Genomic DNA, 22428 nt, shown 5'->3' on the forward strand with positions numbered 1-22428 from the left:
GAAGGCCCGGTTTTCTTGTTCTTTCTCTCTGGGCCTCCCTCAGCATTAGGCCCTTCAGCCGCCCTTCCAGGCTAGAACAAGTGATTTGGGTAGATCTAGGTGGGAGGAGGTGTTCTGCTAGATATCGAGGTCCTAAACCGTTTAGGGCTTTGTATGTCATTATTAACACCTTGAAATCAATGCGGAGACAAACGGGCAGCCAATGCAAGGCAGCCAGAGTGGGGGAAATATGCTGATGTTTTCTCACCCCAGTGAGAAGTCTGGCTGCCGCATTCTGCACCATTTGAAGCTTCCGCATCAATGTCAAAGGTAGCCCATGTAGAGTGCTACATGGTAGTCTAATCTTGAGATTACAAGCACATGGACCAGAGTGGTGAGCGCCCCAACATCAAGATAGGGATGCAGCTGGGCAATCCACCAGAGATGGAAATAAGTGGAGAGGACCATTGACACTACCTGGGTTTCCATGGTGAGTGCCGGATCCAGATTCTCGCACAATTTTTTTGCTCACTATGGCTTGTAAACAATTGCCCACAAGACCTAGCTCACATTCTGTGTTGTGATTTTTAAAAGTGCAGATATGAGATTCTTGCCCTCCTTTCACACTACTAGTTCATCTTCACACCTTAAACACCAACATGTAAAAAATATATTCCAGTATCTATCTTCTCCAGACCACATACCTGCCCTTTATAAAGCATTGTGTCCTTAGGGTCATAGGAAAAGAGAAACATGTTGATGAAGTGGATGAGAAGGCTGGGTGCATGCATTGAGTTCTTAGCATCATAGGCTGTCCATTTATAGAAGATGAGGATGACCAGATAGCCAAATAGCGATAACATGAAGATAATTTCAGGGATAAACCCAAGGTAGATATTCAGAGGTTTCTTGAAGTAGCTACAGGGGCATAAACAGACACACATTTTTACAAGTGATTTAAAAATCTTTTAGACATTGCATTCCACTAATGAGTTACAAAACCATTCATGTGATATTCTAACTATTTAATAGATGCTGGTGATAAAACACCATATCTATGATGCTAATATTCCTATAAGCTGCAAAATAAAAAGTATTGACTTTTTGCCAGTAACAGGCTCAAGCTGACTGTAGACCTATCTGATGGATTTTCAAGGATGTGAAGAAGTGCTGGAAAATTGTACTCTATACTATTAAGGAAATATGCTGTATATTATCATTCAAACATATTGCTTCCAGATGTGTTTGATGGTGATATGAAATACAGATACTGATTATCAGTGGCTCAAAAAATGAAAAATATATGCAGCTACTTTTAGCCAAAGAGCAGAAAACAGATACATTGCGCAAGAATCTAAGCTGTTAAAAAAAGCTTTAAGAAACATTTCAGAACTAGTCTGAAGGCAACACATAACACAAAATTCTATGTTGTCAATTGAGCGAGGTGACAGCTGGAGAGATGAAACACTGTGCTCAGTGTAAGATTTGGGCACAAACTAAGATACAGCTTAACGTCTGAGAATATGAGGAGCTTCTAAATACAATCAGATGCAACAACAAATACTAAACATCTGCTCTGTTAGAGTAATAAACATTTTGGAGGGCAATGCTATAGTGTTTCTTAATCTTGACATTCCTTAGACCCCTAGCATGTATTGGTCTAGCTCTGGCTTTGTATCTTCTCCCTGCCTAGAACGGAACTCAAGCACATGCCTAGAGAAGGGAAACTCCTTTCTTTCTGTCAAGCATAAAATCAGCCTTCCACTCCCCTCCAGCCAGGCCCCAACAGGACCACAAATATTTCTGTGGACTAGCAACCATTGTAGTTTTATTTTACATGACTGTCTTAAAGTACTTTTTTAAAAAAAAGTCTGGAAATGACATAGGATAAGAAACAACTCTCTGGAATACTGACATAGCTTTATAAATTATTGGAATAAAGGAACCAGTGACTAATCTTTGCTGAGGTATAAAAAACAGTTAAAAATTCAAGACTATTTTTACTTTTGAATTTTCTGATATTAGAATAAAATATATCAAAGAATATGATAGAATAAATAATATGCAGGATTACAGTATTATGCTGGACCTAATAACAGGATTTAAGTAAAAGGATTTAACAGGTTCTTTTCATCTTTGTAGCACTAGGTATTATCTATACATAGAGGGCTTGGAACTGAATGGTAAACTGTTTATAAACAAACAGCTAATTAAAGTAATATGACCTATAATTGATTTAGGTTAAGTGGAATACTACTTATCGTTTTATATTTATAATGATATAATTTAATCTATTTTTTTATCATTTGTAATTTAAGAAAAGAGGATCACACTCACATGTGGTTGAGAAGACTGAGAGTGACCCCAAAGGTCATGTGGATGATACCAAGAATGACTGACATCTTCATCTTGAAAGAGTTGAGGAACGTCAGCTTGTTGGTGGCAATATTCCAGATCTAGCACAAAATCAAGACAGCAGCATTTAGAACAACAGAAGGAAGAAAAGAATAAAGGAGCTTATAATGGAAGAGTTGGTTAAATACATTCAGGCCAACATCATGATGAGATGGTTATTGATTAATTAAATTTATTTTGCTTCAGAGTGTATCCTTCGGACTAATATTGGCTGATCTTCCTTATGCATCTCAGACTACAAGTCTAAGGGAGAGGCGGGTGAAGAGTAAAATGAATTTTGCAACTCCAAACAACCCAAGTGGTGGGTATTCTATTTTAAATAGGTCCCTACATCTCAAATCGGGGGGGGGGGCACCAAAACCTGAAACAGACTATGTTCCCCCCCATCTGTTTAACATTTTAGAGAAATTTATTTATTTATTTATTTGATTTATATCCCACCCATCTGGTCTGGTCGACCACTCTGGGCGGCTTCCAATAAGGTGTATACGAAAACATAAGAATTTTACAAACAGTCCATAACACATACAATAATAAAACAAATAATAAATGAAAGAAAAAATAAAGAAAGAATTAAATATAGAAGGAAGGCCTGAACATACAACCATGTTTTTAGTTGACTCTTAAAAGTGCCCAGCGTAGGCCTGGTGCAACCCAGCATGAGTATTAAAGAGCAAAAACATATAGCCAGGGCCAGCAAAGCTGTCTAAAAAGAATGGTGAATAAATAATCCCTTTTAACAATTTTAACAGGCATAACTGAGTCCCTTGAATGCCATTTTTAGTTAAGTTTCTTTTTAAAGTTTGAAATATTTTTAATCTTTCAATGTATTTTAAGCAGTATTATTGTCTTTAAATGCTCATTGTGTTTTAATTCTATTGTTTTTAATACTGTGAGCCATTTTGAATCCCCTTATAGGGAGAAAGGTGGCCTATAAATAAAACTAATAAATAAATAAATAAATAATCGTAGTCAAGGCTAGTGGTTTTAAAGCTGCTTCTGTGGAAATTTTGAATACAGAGAGAGACTTCAGCACATCACATTCTCACATCATGTCTCAAAGACTCCCAATTCGTTGCTTTTGGACTGTAGCTCAAGTTCATTGTCATCAATACTCTAAAGTCCTAATCCTCATGTAGTACTTTTTTTTTTAAAGAAAGAAATTAACTTCCATTCAGCAGAAGCATCATGGCTCACTTCCTTCTAGTGGACAGATCAACAGCACAGAATTTATTTGTGAATTTTAGAGCCATCTTAGACTGATGTGGCAGAATTCCTTGAGTGCGCCAATGAAGTTTGGGGAGGGGTGGGGGCATGGGATTAAAGAGTCGTACATGTGAATGCCTCCCATAACATAAAGGGCCTCCTGATTGTGGTAATCTAGCATCCCAGAAGGGAAGACATTTAGCATAGCCCTTTCCTCAATAAACCATTTAACCATATGGCAGGAGTTCACTGCATGGGCAGACGTGACAGAGTCTGGAATGTTACCACCTTATTCTACATTATCTACCAATAGCTCTTGCCCATCCCGTGAACAGAGTTTGGACCTATCACGTTCAGACCATTCTTGCAATTAATGTCTCAACAACTCTACTGGTCAGAAAAGATACCAACCAAGATGAGCAAGGCAAGAAGAGAACAGAGAAGAAAGGAGGGTGGAAGACAAGGCAAAGGAAGAGAGAGAATGGGAAATGGGAATGCTTACTGGATCTATGCCAAATGGGTATGCCCCACCAAAGACACCTTCAATATCAGGATCAAGCTGAAGCACAGGATACTCCTTGAGAAGAGCCTCTCTGTGTGGAAGAGAGCAGAAAGCCACACATGAAATACCATTTCAGAGATAAAGCACAGATATAATAGAGCCAAATGTATGTTTGGCACTGTTGGGGTGGGAGGGACAATTCAGCTATTTTTTACTATTGGACGAAGAAAATATCTGTTGTGGAAGATGTTACGGGACTGATGCTGCTGCTCCCTCCCCCTTTCTGACTGCTACCATCCAGATTATCTTCCCAAGTCAATAATTTTCTGCCTTCACAGGCATCTCATCACTTACGACCAGTTGCTTTTCTGAAACATTGGCCGAACGCTCCAGGATGACCCAAACATATTGAGGGATTTCGAGAAACAGTCATTATAAATCAGGCCAGTGTAAATGGAAAAACATCCCATCAGGAGAATGATGTACCGGCCACTGAAAATGGTGTTGAACATCTAGCAGAAGAAGAATTGGGGGAGGAGGAGAAACACATTAAAAACAAGCGAGTGAGAGATATGCAACTAGGATCCTGCATTTAAAAAGCACAAAAGGACAATGCAACCCCAAGAACAATCTCTCCAATGACCCTGGCCCTGGTCTGGAAGGAAAAAGCTGCTACTGAGAATGCCAATTGCTATGTGCAAGGAGATGAGGCAGAACAAAAGGAGCCTTAGAAGTTGGACAGATTCGTACTAAGGAGCGAGAAACTCTTTTTCAAAATTTGAATGTCAAAACAAATTCTGCTTACATTTAATAAAATTAAGATAAACAAAAGGTATCCTTATTTGCATCCCTGGTCTCCCTGGGATCAAATGCTAGCTGTGTGTTTCTACACAGCTCAAAACTCACTAGTCTTCTTATTTCTTAGAAGCATTTCAAACACTGTGAAACTATGACTACAGGAACTGTAAGTCCAGGAGCACTCAGCCAATTTTTCCATCCTCTCTGTGAAGACCAAATTATCATTATTACAGAAAAAAATGAAACAAATCAAGGAAGCAGGGACTATGTTTCATTTTTTCTTATATTCCCTCCTTGTAGCCTCTACACCCCCAGTAGGGCTCAGTCCTTGTTACCTCATTATCATTCTTCTGTGACAGGATACGGCTTTCCCTGATCACCATCCACACAGCAAAAAATGTCATAAGAATTCCATGGCCAAAATCCCCAAACATCACAGCAAACAGGAACGGGAAGGTGATGATTGTGTATGGAGCTGGGAAGGATAGAAGAGTCAAGATTAGCCCACGATGGAACACCAAAGACCACCTACCAGGAAAAAGAGTACCTGATGATGAATTTTGAGTCTAGCAGATCCTGAGATCTAGTCCTACAGACTACTCATGAGCCAAAAAAAAAAAAAAAAGGTTTTGCAGATCTGTTGCTGAAAATCTCACTGGGACTGTCTATAGGCACCAGACACACACACAAAAAATGGTTAAACATTTGTATAAATACTAATCATATTCTTAGTTACATTGAAATAAATTATCTCATGAAATAAATTATCTCAACAGAGTTCTGTGTAACTTTTCAAGCCAGATATTCTTTCAGAAGCCAATGCTATCTTAGAAAAAGCTCTCTGGTTTGGAACAAAGTTATTCAGATCAACATAACCAGATAAACAAAACTTCTTATGTGAGGAAATTAGCCTCATGCTCTTTTAAATTAGATTAAAAAGTAAGCTGACACACCAGCTCACAGTTTTCCTTCTCAGTGTTCAGATCCATTTCTAAAACAGCCTTCTTCTTCTCCCACAAAAATCAGTTATGCCTACTAGGAAGATACTGCATTAACAGAAGAGATCCGAGGTAAAGGGACTGGAAGAAAACGAAATTATACTGGTAAGGAACTTTCTCATCTTTTATATAGTTGTTTTTCAAACTGTCCTATATTCCACTGGATATGAACTAATATGACTGCTGTTTTAAACAGATTCAATGAGATGCATTTAAACTCTGCCATGACAAGCTGAACCTCCAACTCTTATTCAGAGTTCAACTTGCCCTACCCTTTTCTGATACACTCTATTCATTTCCTGTTGAGCTCTCCATGTTTCCTTCAAGGGAACCAGTAACAGCAGTGGAGCTGCAAGGACAGCTGCTATAGAGAATTCCAGCCCTTCCCTTCTGTCCTCTCCCTGCATTAAGGCAGCATTCTATGCCCATTGAGCTTGCTTACTCCTTAACTGAGCTGTTTCTGATTATGGCTTTCATTCTCAGTCCCTGCCCTCCCCCTTTTGGTTTTTCTGCAAATTTTAGAATTTCCTCATACTGTATATCCCTTCTGATAGATGGCTAGTTATGTTGCGGCTACATAGAGATCCACATTTGAAAAACACAGTGACACTTATTTATTTAGTTTTAGGAATTTATTTCTTACATATGTACTCTGCCTTTCCACTACAAAGCACTGCTCAAGATTTTTATTCCTAAAGGACTAAAACAAATAAAACCAAATTTAACCATAAAACCACTAGAAGCAAGTAAAATCAACTCTAACATAAAAACCACTGCAGTCAACTACAACACTGAAACAATACAGTAGATCAAACATCACCTGTCATTTTTAAATATGTGTTTTTACACCCTACTTAAAAGCAGCCAAGAGTAGAAACTGATCTCAGTTCTGAAGAGAGTGCATTTCACAGTCTCAGCTCTACAACATATTTATTCATATCCTGCCATTATATAAGGTAACTAGAAATAGAGTGTGCTTCTTCAGAGGCATTATGCTTCTGATTACTAGATATCTGGCAGAGCTATCCTCATCAAGACCTGTCCTGTAAGTCTTGTAGGCTATTCAAGGGATTTTAGGACATGCACTGGTGTTATCTGGCCTGGCTAAGTGCACATGTTATCTGTGCTTGGCTATCAAAAGGTGTGCCCTACAGCTAAAAGTATAAGTGCTTATGTTCACGGAATCTCAAAAAGATAAATGCAGCAGTTGTATCAGAAAAGACACATCCTAGAAGTATTTATGCAGTATGTAAAGCTCTCTTAAGTTGTTGTAGGTATTCCTTACAAATCAATTGTCCTGAATTATATTTTAATCTAAAATACTTTGCCATCATTATGTAATACTTTATTACTGATGGGTTTTATGTTGTGGTTCTAGTGACTTAAGGTTTTCTTTAACATTCTACTGGGAATCACTTTGAATATATTTGTATTGTAAAAAAAAGGATGTACATTCTTGGAAATTTACTAAGAGAACGGAGAGAAAAATCTCCTGTCTATGTCACCTTTAGGGAAAGTGAACCACCACCACGGCATGCCTCAACACAGCTACATGACGGAGGGCAGGGGCGGGGAAGAAAAAAGGAAGCATCTTAGTTAAAAGGGCTGCCCTTGGTATGCCAATCATCATTACCTGGATTGATCTCTCGATAGGTTCCAATGCCATAGGCATCTACTATGTTTTGAAACCCAGCAGTGAATTTGTTGGTCTTGTTGTATGTAGGAGGAGTCTGGTTGGTCTGCATCCTGTTTAGAATGGAGGGCACAGTGGAGCCGCTGTGTTCCTGTTACATACAGACATATGTGTCATTAGAGAAAGTGGTTTATTGTCCCTGTTCTCCCAATACTTCTGCCCTCATTATATTGGAAATGGCTACAGGTTGCTACTTTGTAGGCTCAAATTATTTGGAAAAGTTTACTCCAAAAAGAAGCAAGAAAATTTTAGATTAGATCTGAGTCTCAAACAGCAAACTAATTGACACAATCCATTACCCTCCTGGCTACATGCCTTATGCCTTCTCTTTTTTTCTTAAAGTGAAGATCAAGGCAATCTTTCATACATAGGTGTTCACAAACACCGAGGGAATAAACCAGTTAGTGTTGTTTCACAGTCCTAGGTAGAAACACAATAACTTCATTGCTCAGATAAGAGGTTTTTCAGTCAAATAAATAAATTTGGCTTCTGAGATCCGCATATTTTCCCACATGTATTTTGTCCATAAACATACATGCCAGCAGCAATTTTAGAGCAGACAGCAAAGTTTAAAAATATAGGTTGTACTCACTGTTCCACGCCTGAGAGCAAACTGGATGGAGTCAAGGTCAGCAACAGGACACCAGACTTCAGCTATGAGGCATTTCTGGGTCACATCAATGTTGCAGAGGTTCAGAGTGTGATAGATTGCCTTCATCTTGCGCACCTTTATGAACCAGACACGGACATTCTTTGCCGCAGCCTGCAGAACCCTCTGCCGATGATCCTCTGTTTGGTTCAGCACCTTGAGGCAGGATGAGGGAAAACAGGCCATGTCTCTTAATAGTCAAGCACAGGAGCTGACAAATAAGAGACATTCATTTGATCTCTCCTTCATAGACTACAGCAAATCCTTTGACTGTGTGGATCATAAGAAACTGTGGGTTGTTCTAAAAGAAATGGGCATGCCTCGGCACTTGATTGCCCTGATGCATAACCTGTACTGTGGACAAGAAACTATCATTAGAGCAGAATATGGAGAGAGAATTGTTTCCTATAGACAAAGATGTCAGACAAGAGTGTGTTTTATTTCCTTAACTGTTCAATCAGTATGCAGAACATATCATACAGAAAGACTGGATTTCAACGGAGGAAGAGTGAAAACTGGTGGAGGAAACATCACTAATTTAAGATATCCATATGATACCATCTTACTGGCAGAAAGCAGCAATGACTTGAAATGACTTTCAGTGAAAGTAGAAAGTGCCAAAGCAGCACTGCAGTTGCATATTAAGATGACACAAATCATGATTATAGAAGAAGAAACTGAAGTTGTTAAAGATTCTGTATACCTTGGATTTAATCAGCAATCTATTTGGGGAATGCAGCCAAGATATCAATAGAAGACTGAGACTCAGAGGGGCAGCAATGAAAGAATTAGAAAAGGTCATCTGGTGTAAGGACGTGTTATTGGAGACCAATACCAAGGAATAGACCTCAACAGATGGGAAACTCTGACATCTGATCGTTCAGCCTGGAGGCAGGCAGTGCATCACGGCCTCTCCCAATTTGAAGAGACCCTTGTCCAGCAGGCCGAGGCAAAGAGGAAGTCACAAAGGAAGCAAAACCAGGGAGCTGGACAGGGGACAGATTGGATTTGTCTTCAGTGTGGAAGAGATTGTAACTCTCGAATTGGCCTCCTCAGCCACACCAGACGCTGTTCCAAGTCCTCCATACAGAGCACGCTACCATAGTCTTTCGAGACTGAAGGATGCCTACACACCAAGATATCCACACCCTTGTATGTATTCCCAATCACCATGTATGTGTGTGAAAGCTGGACAATTAAGAAAACTGTCAGGAGAAAAAGAATTCCTTTGAAATATGGTGGTTGACAAGAGCTTTGTGAATACCCTGGATTGCCAGAAAGATGAGCAAATAAATCCTAGAGCAAATCAAACTTGAACTATCTCTGGAGGCAAACATAAAAAAACCTGAGGCTGTCATACTTTGGGCACATAATGAGAAAGCAGGATTCTCTAGAAAAGACAACAATATTCAGAAAGGATGAAATCAGCAAGAAAAGAGGAAGACCAAATTAAAAAAATGGATTGACTCCCTAGGAAGCCAGTTTACAAGAACTGAACGAGGATGTTGAAGACAGAACATTTTGGAGATCTCTCATTCATACGTTCACCATAACTAAGAGACAACTTGATGGCATAGAAGACTACAGAATGTACCCTGAGATAGACAAGTTTTCAGGATTTTTTGTTAGTGTACATGATATAAATAATTTATTTTAAGAGACCATACACAAGATAAAATGATATAGTTGTGCTCAAAGTTACATTGTTTATCTAACACCCAAGAAAAGATGGAAAGAGGTACATGAAACATTCCTTCTCCATCTTATAATCTATGGAAATATTCCACTCCTCTGGTTTGAAACAGTATGTATATTCAAAAAATATACTTATGTTTTGTGCTTTAATAACCAGCACTCACAGCATGTTGAGTTCTGCACCAGAGAATGAACAATCTCCCCACTTTCATGGTATTTACCCAAAAGTGAGAAATGCGTGCTGCCCTTGCATTTCAAGACAATGCTTAGCTTACATCATGGGGAGGCAGGAATAAAAACTACACAAATGAGTGTATGAGACCATGCAGGATCACTAGCTGCACAGTTCCAGTCATGCTGCTGCATTGCCATGTATAATACTTAAGACAAGCACTTTCTTGACCCTCCCATTAGACAACTGCAAAAGAAAAAATTAAGTGATTCTTGTGACAACCCCAGACCTACTGGAGTATGCCACACTTTAATTATGCTGCCACCAACCATTCCCTATAAGGAGTCACACAGACCAGGAATGGATTTTTAACAAACAAAAGAACAAGGTTTATTTAAATAACAAACAGGGTAAATAAAAAGATCAAGTAAATAAGATACTGTAACGTGGCTTAGTCTCAATCATACATACAACAGTTTGGTTCACACAGAACACTTTAAAGTAAAGCACAGACCCTGAACCTATCAGTTCTGGCTACCTATAAAGAAACCTGAACCTATCAGGTAGGTACTGACTGACACACAGTTGTACCCAGTCTGACACACAGACTCCAACTCCCACAACTAAACTTCTCCACACAAGCTCCAAATATATATACAGTACAGCCCCTCCTCCCTGATGTCCCGCCTTCCACTCCCCATAGGATGGAACTTTCCCTCCAAACCCATGACAGACAGGTACCATCAGTGCTGTATGTAACAATTCTCAACATGGGAAGGTTCACTTCTTCCCTCCCTATCACAGCATTTGATGGAAAAAGCACTGCAAGACAAAGGACTGTGTAGAAAGGATGACTGTTCCTAGTTAATGACTTTAAAAAAACACAGATTGTTTCAGAACTTTCTGAAAAGCAAATTTTATATTCTGATTTGATCTCTTTAATGTAAAGTGGCATACAAGAAAATTAACATTTCATAGTTCTAGGACAAATGTAGGACAGGTATTATTGGAGGATGCTTAAAAACCACACCCAGTTCTAGAGATGACTGGTGTTAACCATCAAATGTACACTGTGGGCGTATAGATGAATGTCCCCCAGTACAGAAAGCCACAACAGAGAACAATTGAGCCCTACAAGATAAAGGCAATATAATTAAGCAATAAGGAAACTCTCTCCCTCCCTTGCTCCTGTCATCTTTTATACCATTTGAAGGTCATCAATCCTGGTGTTGACTCCTGCAGCCATTTCCTTCCTTTCCTGTGGTGTTTCTGGACAGGGGTAAAGAGAAGCCCGGAATCTGAAAGAGACGTAGCTTATTCACAGTGATAAAGAAATAACATGACAAAAGCAATGGGATACTCACATTGAAAAGTAGCTCTATATGAAAAACGAAAGATAACGAGCAAAGCACTATTATCTTTCACCTTTCAAAGAACAAAAGAACTCATAGAGCTGCTTAGGTTAGAAGCAAAGTCCAACCTGCTTACCCTTCACAGATCTTCTTGACTCTGTTTTTCAGCTGGTCACCTTGGAAGAAAATGATGAATACAGACTTGTGCACGTAATCACCCTAAGAAAAAAGAAGAAACTGATGAAAGTAGGCACTTAGGGCAGTAACAAAATGATCTGGGGGAGTTAACTATACAAAACTCTGAGCACCAGTGTGGACTGATTCACAGAGTTATGCACTGTGTGGAATGTAGCAAAGAGGACTATTAGTCCTGGTCTGAGAAGACCCTGATTGACATCCCCTGCTCAGCCACTGCACTAGCTACTTCATAGGGACATGTGAATTTAAAATGGCAGCAAAATCACGCACATTGCTTTGTGCTCTTTGAAAGAACATCAGAGCAAGACCTGAACAGTGGCATTGTGGAAAAGTCAAAAAGTTTTTCATCATACATGGCAAACCTACTGCAATCCTAGGATGCTGGACAAGGCAAATTTGAAACATTTCCACTACTTCAATGTCTCAAAATCACTAGCATCCAAAGATGCAATTACACAAGGGCCATAATATTCCACCAAAAGAGAGGGCAGGTGAACTGCCAAATATTTTTTACAATGCAAGGACAGTAGAGAACTCAAGCAAAACACAGACAAGGAGAAAAGAAAAGAAAAACACAATTTCTACTACACCTCATTCCAGATTCACTAATTAATGAAAACAAACTAAAGCAAATGGCAGATGTAGGGCTCCTGAAATGGATAGGGAACAAAATATTAAAGTCTACCCCACTACTCTTCCAAATTTATCCCATTCTGTTTCAGTTCCTGTAAGGTTCTCATGGCTGTTCCAAACATAATACAGAGTAGTCTATTAGAGATAGAAGTACACCTTATTGTGCTTCTGCAGAATTTAGAGGTAGATATGGGATCCATTAAACACAGCTAAATTAACTTTGGATAGTGTGGATAAATCATAATGGAAGCAGAGAACCCAGACACATAAGCCAAGCAGCTGCCCAAGGACATGCTCTTGGAGTAAACAAGCAGGAGGAAAAGGAGTGAATGGAAAGGAACTGATGCCTGGGATGTACTTTAAGAGTCCAACCCTTGAACTCTCCAGGGAGGCCAGCAACACATTCTTCAGGCAGCTGGCTAGGCTTAGATAGAGACTCCCCCCCTTTCCTGCATTTGTTCAAACAAAATGCTGGGACACCTCTATTGGGAAACTTTCATGTAACTTTGATTGGAACAGAGGTATTGGGCTCAACCTTGCCATTCATTACAGCTTCACCCGTGAGATGGGGGAAGTTAGTATGACTCAGAATACTTTCCTTAACGCAAAACTGAGGTTGAACTTTTTTTGGGGGGGGGGAGGTGTAACAGCTTGATGCTGCAGCTTATCCATGTGAAATACAGTTGGAATCAGTGTAATAAGGGCAGCAAAGAGTGCGGAAAAAGGTCTTCGTTTTGGCCCCTCTGCAATCCTCATACATCTCTCTGAACTTTCCATATATTCCTGTTTTGCCTTTGTTACAAAACAAGTTGTTTGGTTTTTAACAGAAGAGAGATGAGGGCCATTCCTTCCTGGAATCAATGTCTTCAAACCTGAAACACCTCCACTCAGTTGCAGAGGGTTGCCAGTACTCAGTAACAAAGGAATCAAACTGTACATGCTTTAAGAAAGAGATGTGCAACTTCTGTGTTCTTTCTGAGAGCCCTTTACAAGTGATCAGTTCAAAATTCAAGCAAAAGCACTCTGTCTCTCCCTTTGCCAACACTTGACAGAGAAAGAGGAAGGTATCAAAACAGAAAAAAGTGTTTGACAGAAAGAAAGATGAACAGTGGCTCTGCCTGCTTTTGTCATGCAGCCCTGAGATAAAAATAGTTCCTCACCAATGTGCTGCTATTTTGTATGATATGCCATCTCATAAACACTCTAGGGATGCTAATAATAACATTAGTCCCTTGAGTTAACAGCAAATATATAATAGAAAGCTTTAAAATCTGTTAAGTGGACATCTTTGCCAGATCCAGTCCCTCCACTGAACATGGGGTTAGACTTGAGGGCATCATGGGCTCCTTCCAACGCTATTATTTTATGAGTCTGAGGGTCAGAGAATCTGTATCACCATCAAAATCCAGCAGCAGATTAGTAAAATCCCACTAAAATCATCCATTTTTTAAAAATGGCTCTTTGCACTGTGATGCTGAATTCCAGTAGCACAGTTGTAGAAGCAGCATCCTTTAAAAAAAGCCTCAAGGTTATACATGGAGCAAATGTTATATGTTGCCATATCTCTATGTTTGAGGCCACATTTAAAACATAGGACAGATTGAAATACTGTATATAAAATCCCTACACCAAAGTACAGAAACACAAAATGAAATCAAATAATTTAAGATTCAGGTTTGATGTTCAGAATGGAGATTTCAAGCAGATTAAAATTTATAGGATACCAATATACAAAACAGTTGCTTTTCAATTATTAGAAATGTTCAGTGAGAAACATAATCTTTAAAGTTTTCATATTCTTCCTATATACTACATAGCTTCAAAGTAAGCAAGCAGCCACTTGCATTTGGCCCTAATTAAAGTAAGTATTCTTCCCAACTCACCAAAGAAATCAAGCTTTAATTGATCTTTTCAGTAAAAACTAGGCTGCAAGCTTTTATCATGACCCCCCACCAAAAACAGCTTGATGCTTCTGCAAAAATGGCTTTTGTACCGTAACTGGATCCTCCAGTGGGTTTTCAATTTCTGCTTGACGCAAGAAGACATTTCCACGACATACTCTCCACAGCATTCGCTCAAAGGTAGGGATTCTCTCACGGTTGATAACACCAGCCACAAATCTTAACATTGAAAAAGTGGTTGTCAAAAGGAAAGAAAGGAAATGTATTAGAACAAAGGGTCAATTAGGAAAGGTCTAGACGAAACTGACCATTTCATAGTTGTAAGGACCCACAGTAACCACTTTTTCACTGAAGTTACAAGTAGTATCAATTCATATATCCCACCACTGGAATGGATCCTGAATTGGCAAACCTTCTTCTTGGAAAGCAAACCAGTAACCATATTTGGAAGTGGGTTTCCAAAATATTCCAAATGGTTTTGGTTGATCTCTGGACTGACAAACTATACTCATGGGCGTCATACCACCCTAGAGATTGCTACACTAAAGAGATGGGAGTTGAGTGCTGAGATGGAGGAAACAAAAGCAGTCCATCATCTTTATACACTATGCATGTTACTTGCTATACTTTTTAAGTTCAACCCAAAATTTGGTTCCCAAATTTAACAATCACAAACCATAGTTTGGAGTAATGTCTGAATTACTCCAATTACCAAAGCAGCAAATGCTATCAATTTCTCAGAATAAATCCAAACAAGCTGCACTGACAAAGAACATGCACTTTTGTTAAAAGATATCCATAAAAATTCTCTGCATCCATATAAGGAAGTACTTTGAGGTAAGCTTCCTGAGAGAGCACAGCCTAGAAACGGTTGAAAAGAAAAGTCTTAGCAGCTTGGTGGGAACATCAAAAGCTGCAAACCTAATATATTAGCAGTTAAAGCTAATTCTGCATTATGATAGGCACATTGTAATGTCCACTGACATATACAAATATGAATATACTATAGGAAGCTTAGAAATCATCAAACAAAAATAAATACAAAACCTAGTTTTAGTGCAAGGACGAAATAAGTGAAGACAGTAGAATATTTTGCCCAAGTTTAGTATTCCAATACATAAACATCTTGGTAATAATAACTCAAAGTCTTTATTTTCTTGGCAATCTTTTTGCAATCCTATCAAGATCAGCAATTTTCTAAATCTAGAATCCCATTTGTCAACTGTTGGTGAATATACAGGCCTTAATAACACATGCTAGCTTTTGAAACTATCATGCTTTCCAATAATTTTATCCAGATATCCCAGAAGTGCTATAAAAACATCAAATCAAAACAGATATGCTGTATTTTTTGCATGAACTTTGGGCAAAAACTATTTAAACTTCTAATTGCATTAAACATAGAAATGCAGTCAAGCTGATTGGGTTGCCACAAACAATGTATACAATATTCAGTTTATTTGATATTTAATAAATTAAATTTACAAATTCAGCTGATCTAGAGGAAAACAAGATGCATGCAAGGCTGGCCTGTTCTCTTCTAGTTTCCTGGACAAAGAACTACGAATAGTATGAAGGAATGTAGGCCCAAGTCCTGTGGCCTTAACTTGCCACTCACGCAATTCAGATGCTGCACTGGAAAAGTTATACATACCCCAGTCGCAGTGGTGTTCCCCTTCCCATTTCGCTTGGCTCCAGTAGCGACGAGGACTCCTCCAATAAATCAGGATCCGCCATCTGCTGATGATGCAATTCAGCCTGAATTCACAAATCAATTAATATCTAATGAAACTAGTTAGTGGCATGCAGAGGGATGAGGAACCAGGAGATGGATGGAAAGAAGCAAAGAAGAAAAACAATTTGAGAGAAAAGAGAAAGCTCAAAGGAAATATGAGATGGTTAAAGCATCTGTGGAAAGACAATAGGAGGATTGAAAGATGACAGTCATGAAAAACAGATCTTTCAAGCTGGACAAAAACTGGTTGGACTGCAAGTTAAGTTCCACAGAAGTATGCTATGAAAGGAATAGCTTCTCATGCAAGCCTGCTGACTGAGGAAGAGACTTTTTTTCTTTAAAAACAAGTGCTCTGCTCCATGGTGGATTTGATTTAAATCAAACTCATTTAAATCATGATTTAAATCATTTATTTTTTAAAAAATACTGGATTTTTAAACTATTTAAATAAAATTTGATTTAAAAAAAAAACCATTTATTTTTGTCACACTGCATTGCTCTATAGCAGTGGTGTCGAACTGTGGCCCTCCAGATGTTCTTGGCCTTCAACTCCCAGAAATCCTGGCCAGCAGAGGTGGTGGTGAAGGCTTCTGGGAGTTGAAGTCCAAGAACATCTGGAGGGCCACAGTTCGACACCACTGCTCTATAGTGATTTAAATACCTACTTTGTATCCCTGAAGAATGTAAGTGACATGCACTACACATTACCATCCCACTAATGGAGATGCTCCAGAGAATGAGGAGAGACAGAGAAGTTATCAGAGGACCAAGAGCTCTGCCTTTCCTCACAGGCAGTAGGAATAAATATTTGCTTAAAAGGAAGGAAAATGAATTTTAGAGACCCAATGCCAAGCTCAAAAAATGCAAACATCATTGTGCAGTGTTGCACCCTAAACAAACCTGTACAACTTCCCTGACTGCATAATTTATTATGACACATTTATCAATGCAATTATTTATCGTTCTTTTACTAATCACAAAGAAGGTAAGGTCAGTATGAACAACAAACAGAAACTTTTTGGAAACTATTTTCCAGAATTCTCTGGAATTCTTTGAGTTCTGCAAAATTAATCAAACCCCCCTCCCAATCTTCTTTCTTAGTCACAATGGCTGTAAGCTTCCTTTTTAAAAATAATGATAGTCAAGGCACTTAGAAGTATGGTTCTACAGCTGCAGAGTTATTATACAGCTTTTCTAACTGAAGAGTCTGTAAAGCAGTGGTTCTCAGCCTTAGATCAGTGGTTCTTAACCTTTGTTACTCGGATGTTTTGGAACTGCAACTCCCAGAAACCCCAGCCAGCACAGTTGGTGGTGAAGGCTTCTGGGAGTTGCAGTCCAAAACTCCTGAGTAACCCAAGGTTAAGAACCAGTGCCTTAGATAACCCAGGTGTTCTTGGACTGCATTTCCCAGAAGCCTTCACCACCAGCTGGGCTGGCCAGGGTTTCTGAGAGTTGCAGTTCAAGAACACCTGGGTTACCCAAGGTTGGGAAACACTGCTGTAAAGTATGCACACAGCCCTGAGTATACAATCAGGTCAATTTCACAGGTGGATCGAAAGAGGAGCAAGATTGACATACACAAAACAAATTGGTTTTCTGCTACTCATGTGGCAATTACATAAAGAGATTTGATGTCTATGATCCAAAACATGCTTCCTTTCACACAGAATAAGCATGACTTTGAACTCTGTACAATTATATGTTATCTTGCTGCCTATTAGGCTGGAATGCATAAGTTAATCTTTTCACTTTATTAACCTACTGGCTGAGACTCCTGGGAACTTAACTTGCACTATAGCTCAGGGCAGATGTTGATGCCACGTGCTCAGAGGCAGCATTAACATGGAAAGAAATATTAAAATAATGTCTACCTTGAAAGGCCACACAATAAAGAAAAACACTTTCAATAAAGAAGCAGATGAAACTTGGTGGAGAAATAATCTCTCACCTTTCAATGCATGCAAGGAGCTCCTGAAAACAGAGGGCAGGTGCCCTTTTCACATGACTGAAAACATACACAGCAGGCCACAATAGACGACAGTTTAACAAAACAGACACACCTGTCCATCAATTTGAGTGGAAAGAGACTTTTAACATCAATCTCAACTGCAAAATCTTTCACAAGATGGTAATCAGGGTGAATACATAGATTGTGTTCAGATTCCATAATAAAGCCAGGTTCAGTCTCTCCTGCTGCATTTGGGAGCAACTAAACAAACCATAGACCTTCTTTCTGTAATTTAGTGCAATGACCACATGCAGCATTGACTGTCCCTCCCAGACAAGCCAAAGCAGTCTAGAGAGAGAAAAGGCACAGTTTGGGGTTCAGAAACCACTATGAACAAGATTCTTGATTTATTTAGCCACTCCTCTTTGTAGCAGAGAGTAATTGGGTGGGACATGCACTAACATGCTGCCTTGTTACCCATAAGCCTGAACTCTAAAGGATTGTGGCTTATTATGGTATCCAACCAGAGTTATTTCCTCTTAAGCCAAATATCCTCCCCTTATCTACTATGTCTTCCCTTTTCTACAACAGTATTCCTCTAATACCACTTTCAGGGACAATAGTTGTTCAGTGAAAGAAAAATGCTGCAATAAATGTTTCTGCAATGAAATAGGATACAGGGTCCCCAAAACTCTGTGTGTGTGTGCGCGCGCGCACATGCGCGCACGTGCGCGCGCATAAAGTAGGCTTTCAGAAATCTCCATGTTTTCCTTATTTGTATATTTTGTTAATTTGGGGAAATAAAAGCAGCACTCAGAGGCTCCAAGATCCCCCAGATGCTGTCAGGTTGCTCACCCTGCTCCACAATTATATATATGATAGTAAAAAAGCTTCTGAGGCTGAGTACCACATCCTCTGTATAGAATCTCTGTGCTTAAGCAGCTAAAGGTCACAAGGTGAGCTCATCATCTATACATGTGGCAACATATATGCACAGCAACTCCCATTTAATTAATCCACATAGGAAACAAAGCATATTATTTTCCAAGTAGGATGTAAAGCACTGTGTGAAGTGCTCAAATATCCACATTTATTAATTTCTTATAATATCCTTCTCTCTTAATTCAAACTGTTCCTGCCTTTAAGCTCACTTTGCCCTGTTCTAAATCTCCCACCTTGTACCTTGCCTTCAACCACACTGAAATTCACCATCATTTCTGGTCTCAACAAGAAGCAATAACACAGAATGCAAAAAAAAAAAAAAAAAAAAAAAAAAAAAAGCCATTATACTCCAAAACAATTATTCCAACACAGATACACACATACAGATGCAGAGGACAAAAGACTTATTTTAAAGAATCTTGAGTTGTATTGCAAATACTGTACAAAAACTGTCAGTAGTAGAATAATAGTACTAGGAGGAGCATTAACATGTTGCCATGTGAAGGCTTTAATGTTGCATCGCATGGAAGGAAAGAAAAATCTCTGAAAGCGACACATGGCAGGGCAACACATGCCTTTTCTAAACTTGACATCTCTAGAGATGCAGTCCGATTACCTATGGCACACTTCTAAGTTTGTTCATTGTTGAGGAAGACAAGTCGTATCCTCAAAAATGCTGATGCCTGTAAGTCATGGTGATGCTAATCCTCTTCAAGAACTATTGTATATTCCAGCGATGGTGAACCTATGACACACATACCCAGCATCTTCAAAACCCCATTCCTTGAAAAAAGGATCATGAACAAAGTATCCCCATATTGAGAATTTGCACAGCAGATACAACTCAAGATCCTTCTAATACACACATGTAGCCTTCCAGCAAATGACAATTTCTAAGAGAAAACACTTTCCACAGTATCCAACACCTGCAGCAAGGACCACCAAGAAAAGAGAGATGCAGAATGAGAACTAAGGATTACAGATGGAGAAAGAAAAGAAAGAAATAAGAGGATAGAGATGGGAACTGCATGCCATTAACCATTACTTTTCCAGTCTTCTTCCAGTCTACTTTGGACTACTAGACTCAGAGATATTTCTCCAACTCTTACTGTTCTTAAAGTAGAAATATGAAGACCATGAAAAGGATCACCAGTTAATAGACTCAAAATCATTGTATTCTTTTTCATGAGCAAGAAATGGTTACAGTACAAGAATGTACTTCTTCTATAAGCTCCAATTCTCTCTTGATGGAGAAGTCTACAATCAAAGACTTGCATACCATTTCTTGCTGTAAAAATACCAATATTTCACAAGCTTTCCCCCCAAATTTACAGTCTTCAAATACTGAATATAGCTGCAAACCTCCTTGTGGCAAAAACAATAAATAAATGGGAGATGAAGCAAAAGCTAGGTTATACCACTCCCTAAATTTGGATCACTGACAAAAGCATCATCTGTTTATATGAAGCTGTTCAAAGAATAAACATGAAACAACTCATGACTCCATGGAAGCTACATTTCAGTGGAAAGTTGCACTGTGTGTAGCATTCACACTGATCTGGTTAATTTAAACAGTTGCTCAGAGGGCTCCAAGAACTGAAAACATTAAAGACTTCATAAAGGCAAATATTTCTTTCAGTGAGTACTACTGCCCACTATTCAGACTGTGAAGCTAAAGAGCAACTGAGGTCTAATCCATTGTAAACAAGGCAAGGTACATGTGATAGAATATTTCACCATCCAGAAAGGTATCTTGCATTTAAAAACTAGCATATCATAAGACTTGCTTTTGAATTCTCCAATAAGCTCATTTATTTGTAATTTTTAGTGATTAATAAGAACTGAAGTTACTTTTGAAGGTGACAGCTGCAGAGTTCAAAGTTTAGAGACTGCAGAATGATACCCAACACTTGAAGACCAAGCGCCTAGACCGATTCACCATACTATTATCCACAAACCAACTGGAGCGCTGACATAGCAAAAGCAAGAACATTTCAGATAGAAGAAGCATCCATTTTGCTTGTAACATATTCACTTAATGATACAGTCTTAGAAATACTTGCTGATCCAGTTTACATTCCTCTATTTTCATTGTTGCCATTTCTGAAAATCAAACAGGACTGAAAGAGCTCAAAGCAAGCAACAATGGGATACTTAAAAATCTGGAGACCATGTACCCCAGAGCATCAAAGTCCAAGGGTCACTGGGGCTTGACACCCAGAAAAGAGGTACACAGAGCAAATTATGCAACCTTTCACTGTTTTGCTTAACACTGCTCTATAAAAAGAGAATAGGGTGCATTTCACAAATACAGTCTGTATACACAATATCTTATTTCCTGATGAGCTACAAGAAACAAGGCTAGATGTGCCTCAAGCATTTGATCTTCTGGATAACTGAAAATTTTATCCCAGCAACTAAAACTGGAATAGTTCCAGCTCAGCATTCCAAAGCTATCAGCATCCTCTGCAGCAGGACCCTTATAAAAACTCTACATGACTACATATTCATATACCACTTTGACGTATTTTGACCTTCTTACCTAAACTAGGAACTTTCAACTATCAGAAACTGACAGGGTAGCTACCTTGCACATTTGCATGAATGATGGAAATCAATTTGCAAAAACTTCTCAAAATCAAAGAGACACTTCTGTTCAAAAATGCAACTTAATCAAGCATTCTCAAGAAGGAAAGTGATGTGATGGGCTGGCCCAGCTGCACAAAAGGCAAAAATAACCGATATTCTGACCTCATCAAAAAACTGCTGAGTTTTGCGCAATATGAATTTTAATTCTGTCAGCTCTAAGAAGTTCCTTTTCAGGGCTTCCTGGTTGGTGTTGATCTCTTTCAGCTCATTTTCAATCTTTTCAAAGTTTGCCTGAAGAGAAAAAAAGATTGTTTTTTAAAAAAGAAAGTCAAAATCCCTGAAAGATGCCTATTCTCAACAAATTGACCCCTCAAACATCATTAAAAAATAACACACATGCTGCAGCATACTACAGACTTTATATTAAAGAGCAATAATAATAAATTCTATTGCAAAAGATGCCCTTTGTACCGGTGGTGGTGGTTATACTAACTAATTAGTAATTAGTGGATGTATTCCAATTTCCCTTTTATTAGTCTACCAGATGTTTCAAAACTACCTGCAGAGATTTCCAGAAATCTTGCTTTTTTTCTCCAAATGCTATCTGCCATGCCTCTCCATGCACTTACATCAGCTTTCCTCAAATCTAAACTATAATGATACAGTGCACCACAGCTATGTTCTCGTCCAATATATTGGACTAGAACCTCAAAATGCCAGATGCAGAGGAGTGGTATCAGGAGACAGGTATCTAGTTGTCTTGTGTGCTCCCAGAGGCATCTGGTGGGGCCACCGTGAGATACAGGAAGCTGGACTAGATGGGCCCTTGGCCTGATCCAGCAGGACTCTTCTTATGTTCTTATTGGAATGATACCAGATTGAGCAAGGCTGTTCAGGCTCATCAGAGTCTCAAGCTCTTTGCTTTATGAAGTTAAGATTTTTAACATTATGTTATGCTATTTTTAACTGTCCATTAAAATTTATTACAGCTGTGTTTTAATAAATTGTTGCATTGTCTATTCA

The 22428-nt window shown here is 38.8% G+C and overlaps 1 protein-coding gene across 34 annotated transcripts in view; it reads right to left on the reverse strand.

The window, feature by feature from the left end:
* Positions 1-22428, reverse strand: part of ATP6V0A1 (ATPase H+ transporting V0 subunit a1) — a 45437-nt gene that overhangs the window by 17199 nt on the left and 5810 nt on the right. For 13 of the 34 annotated variants that reach the window (XM_020785611.3, XM_020785610.3, XM_020785606.3 and 10 more), the window contains exons 5-16: positions 21568-21696; positions 15846-15928; positions 14284-14410; positions 11596-11678; positions 11312-11405; positions 8184-8396; positions 7532-7682; positions 5236-5375; positions 4457-4614; positions 4103-4193; positions 2317-2435; positions 684-897 (exon numbers count right to left, since the gene is read on the reverse strand). In XM_020785611.3, coding sequence (XP_020641270.1) covers positions 684-897; positions 2317-2435; positions 4103-4193; positions 4457-4614; positions 5236-5375; positions 7532-7682; positions 8184-8396; positions 11312-11405; positions 11596-11678; positions 14284-14410; positions 15846-15928; positions 21568-21696 — 1602 coding nt within the window. Of the gene's footprint in view, positions 1-683; positions 898-2316; positions 2436-4102; positions 4194-4456; positions 4615-5235; positions 5376-7531; positions 7683-8183; positions 8397-11311; positions 11406-11595; positions 11679-14283; positions 14411-15845; positions 17156-17299; positions 19141-21567; positions 21697-22428 lie in introns of those variants that run through there. The other 21 variants (XM_078377897.1, XM_078377892.1, XM_020785604.3 and 18 more) reach the window with 3 other exon arrangements.

The sequence above is a fragment of the Pogona vitticeps genome, chromosome 6 (assembly GCF_051106095.1).
Source record: "Pogona vitticeps strain Pit_001003342236 chromosome 6, PviZW2.1, whole genome shotgun sequence".
In the NCBI taxonomy this organism is placed as follows: domain Eukaryota; kingdom Metazoa; phylum Chordata; class Lepidosauria; order Squamata; family Agamidae; genus Pogona; species Pogona vitticeps.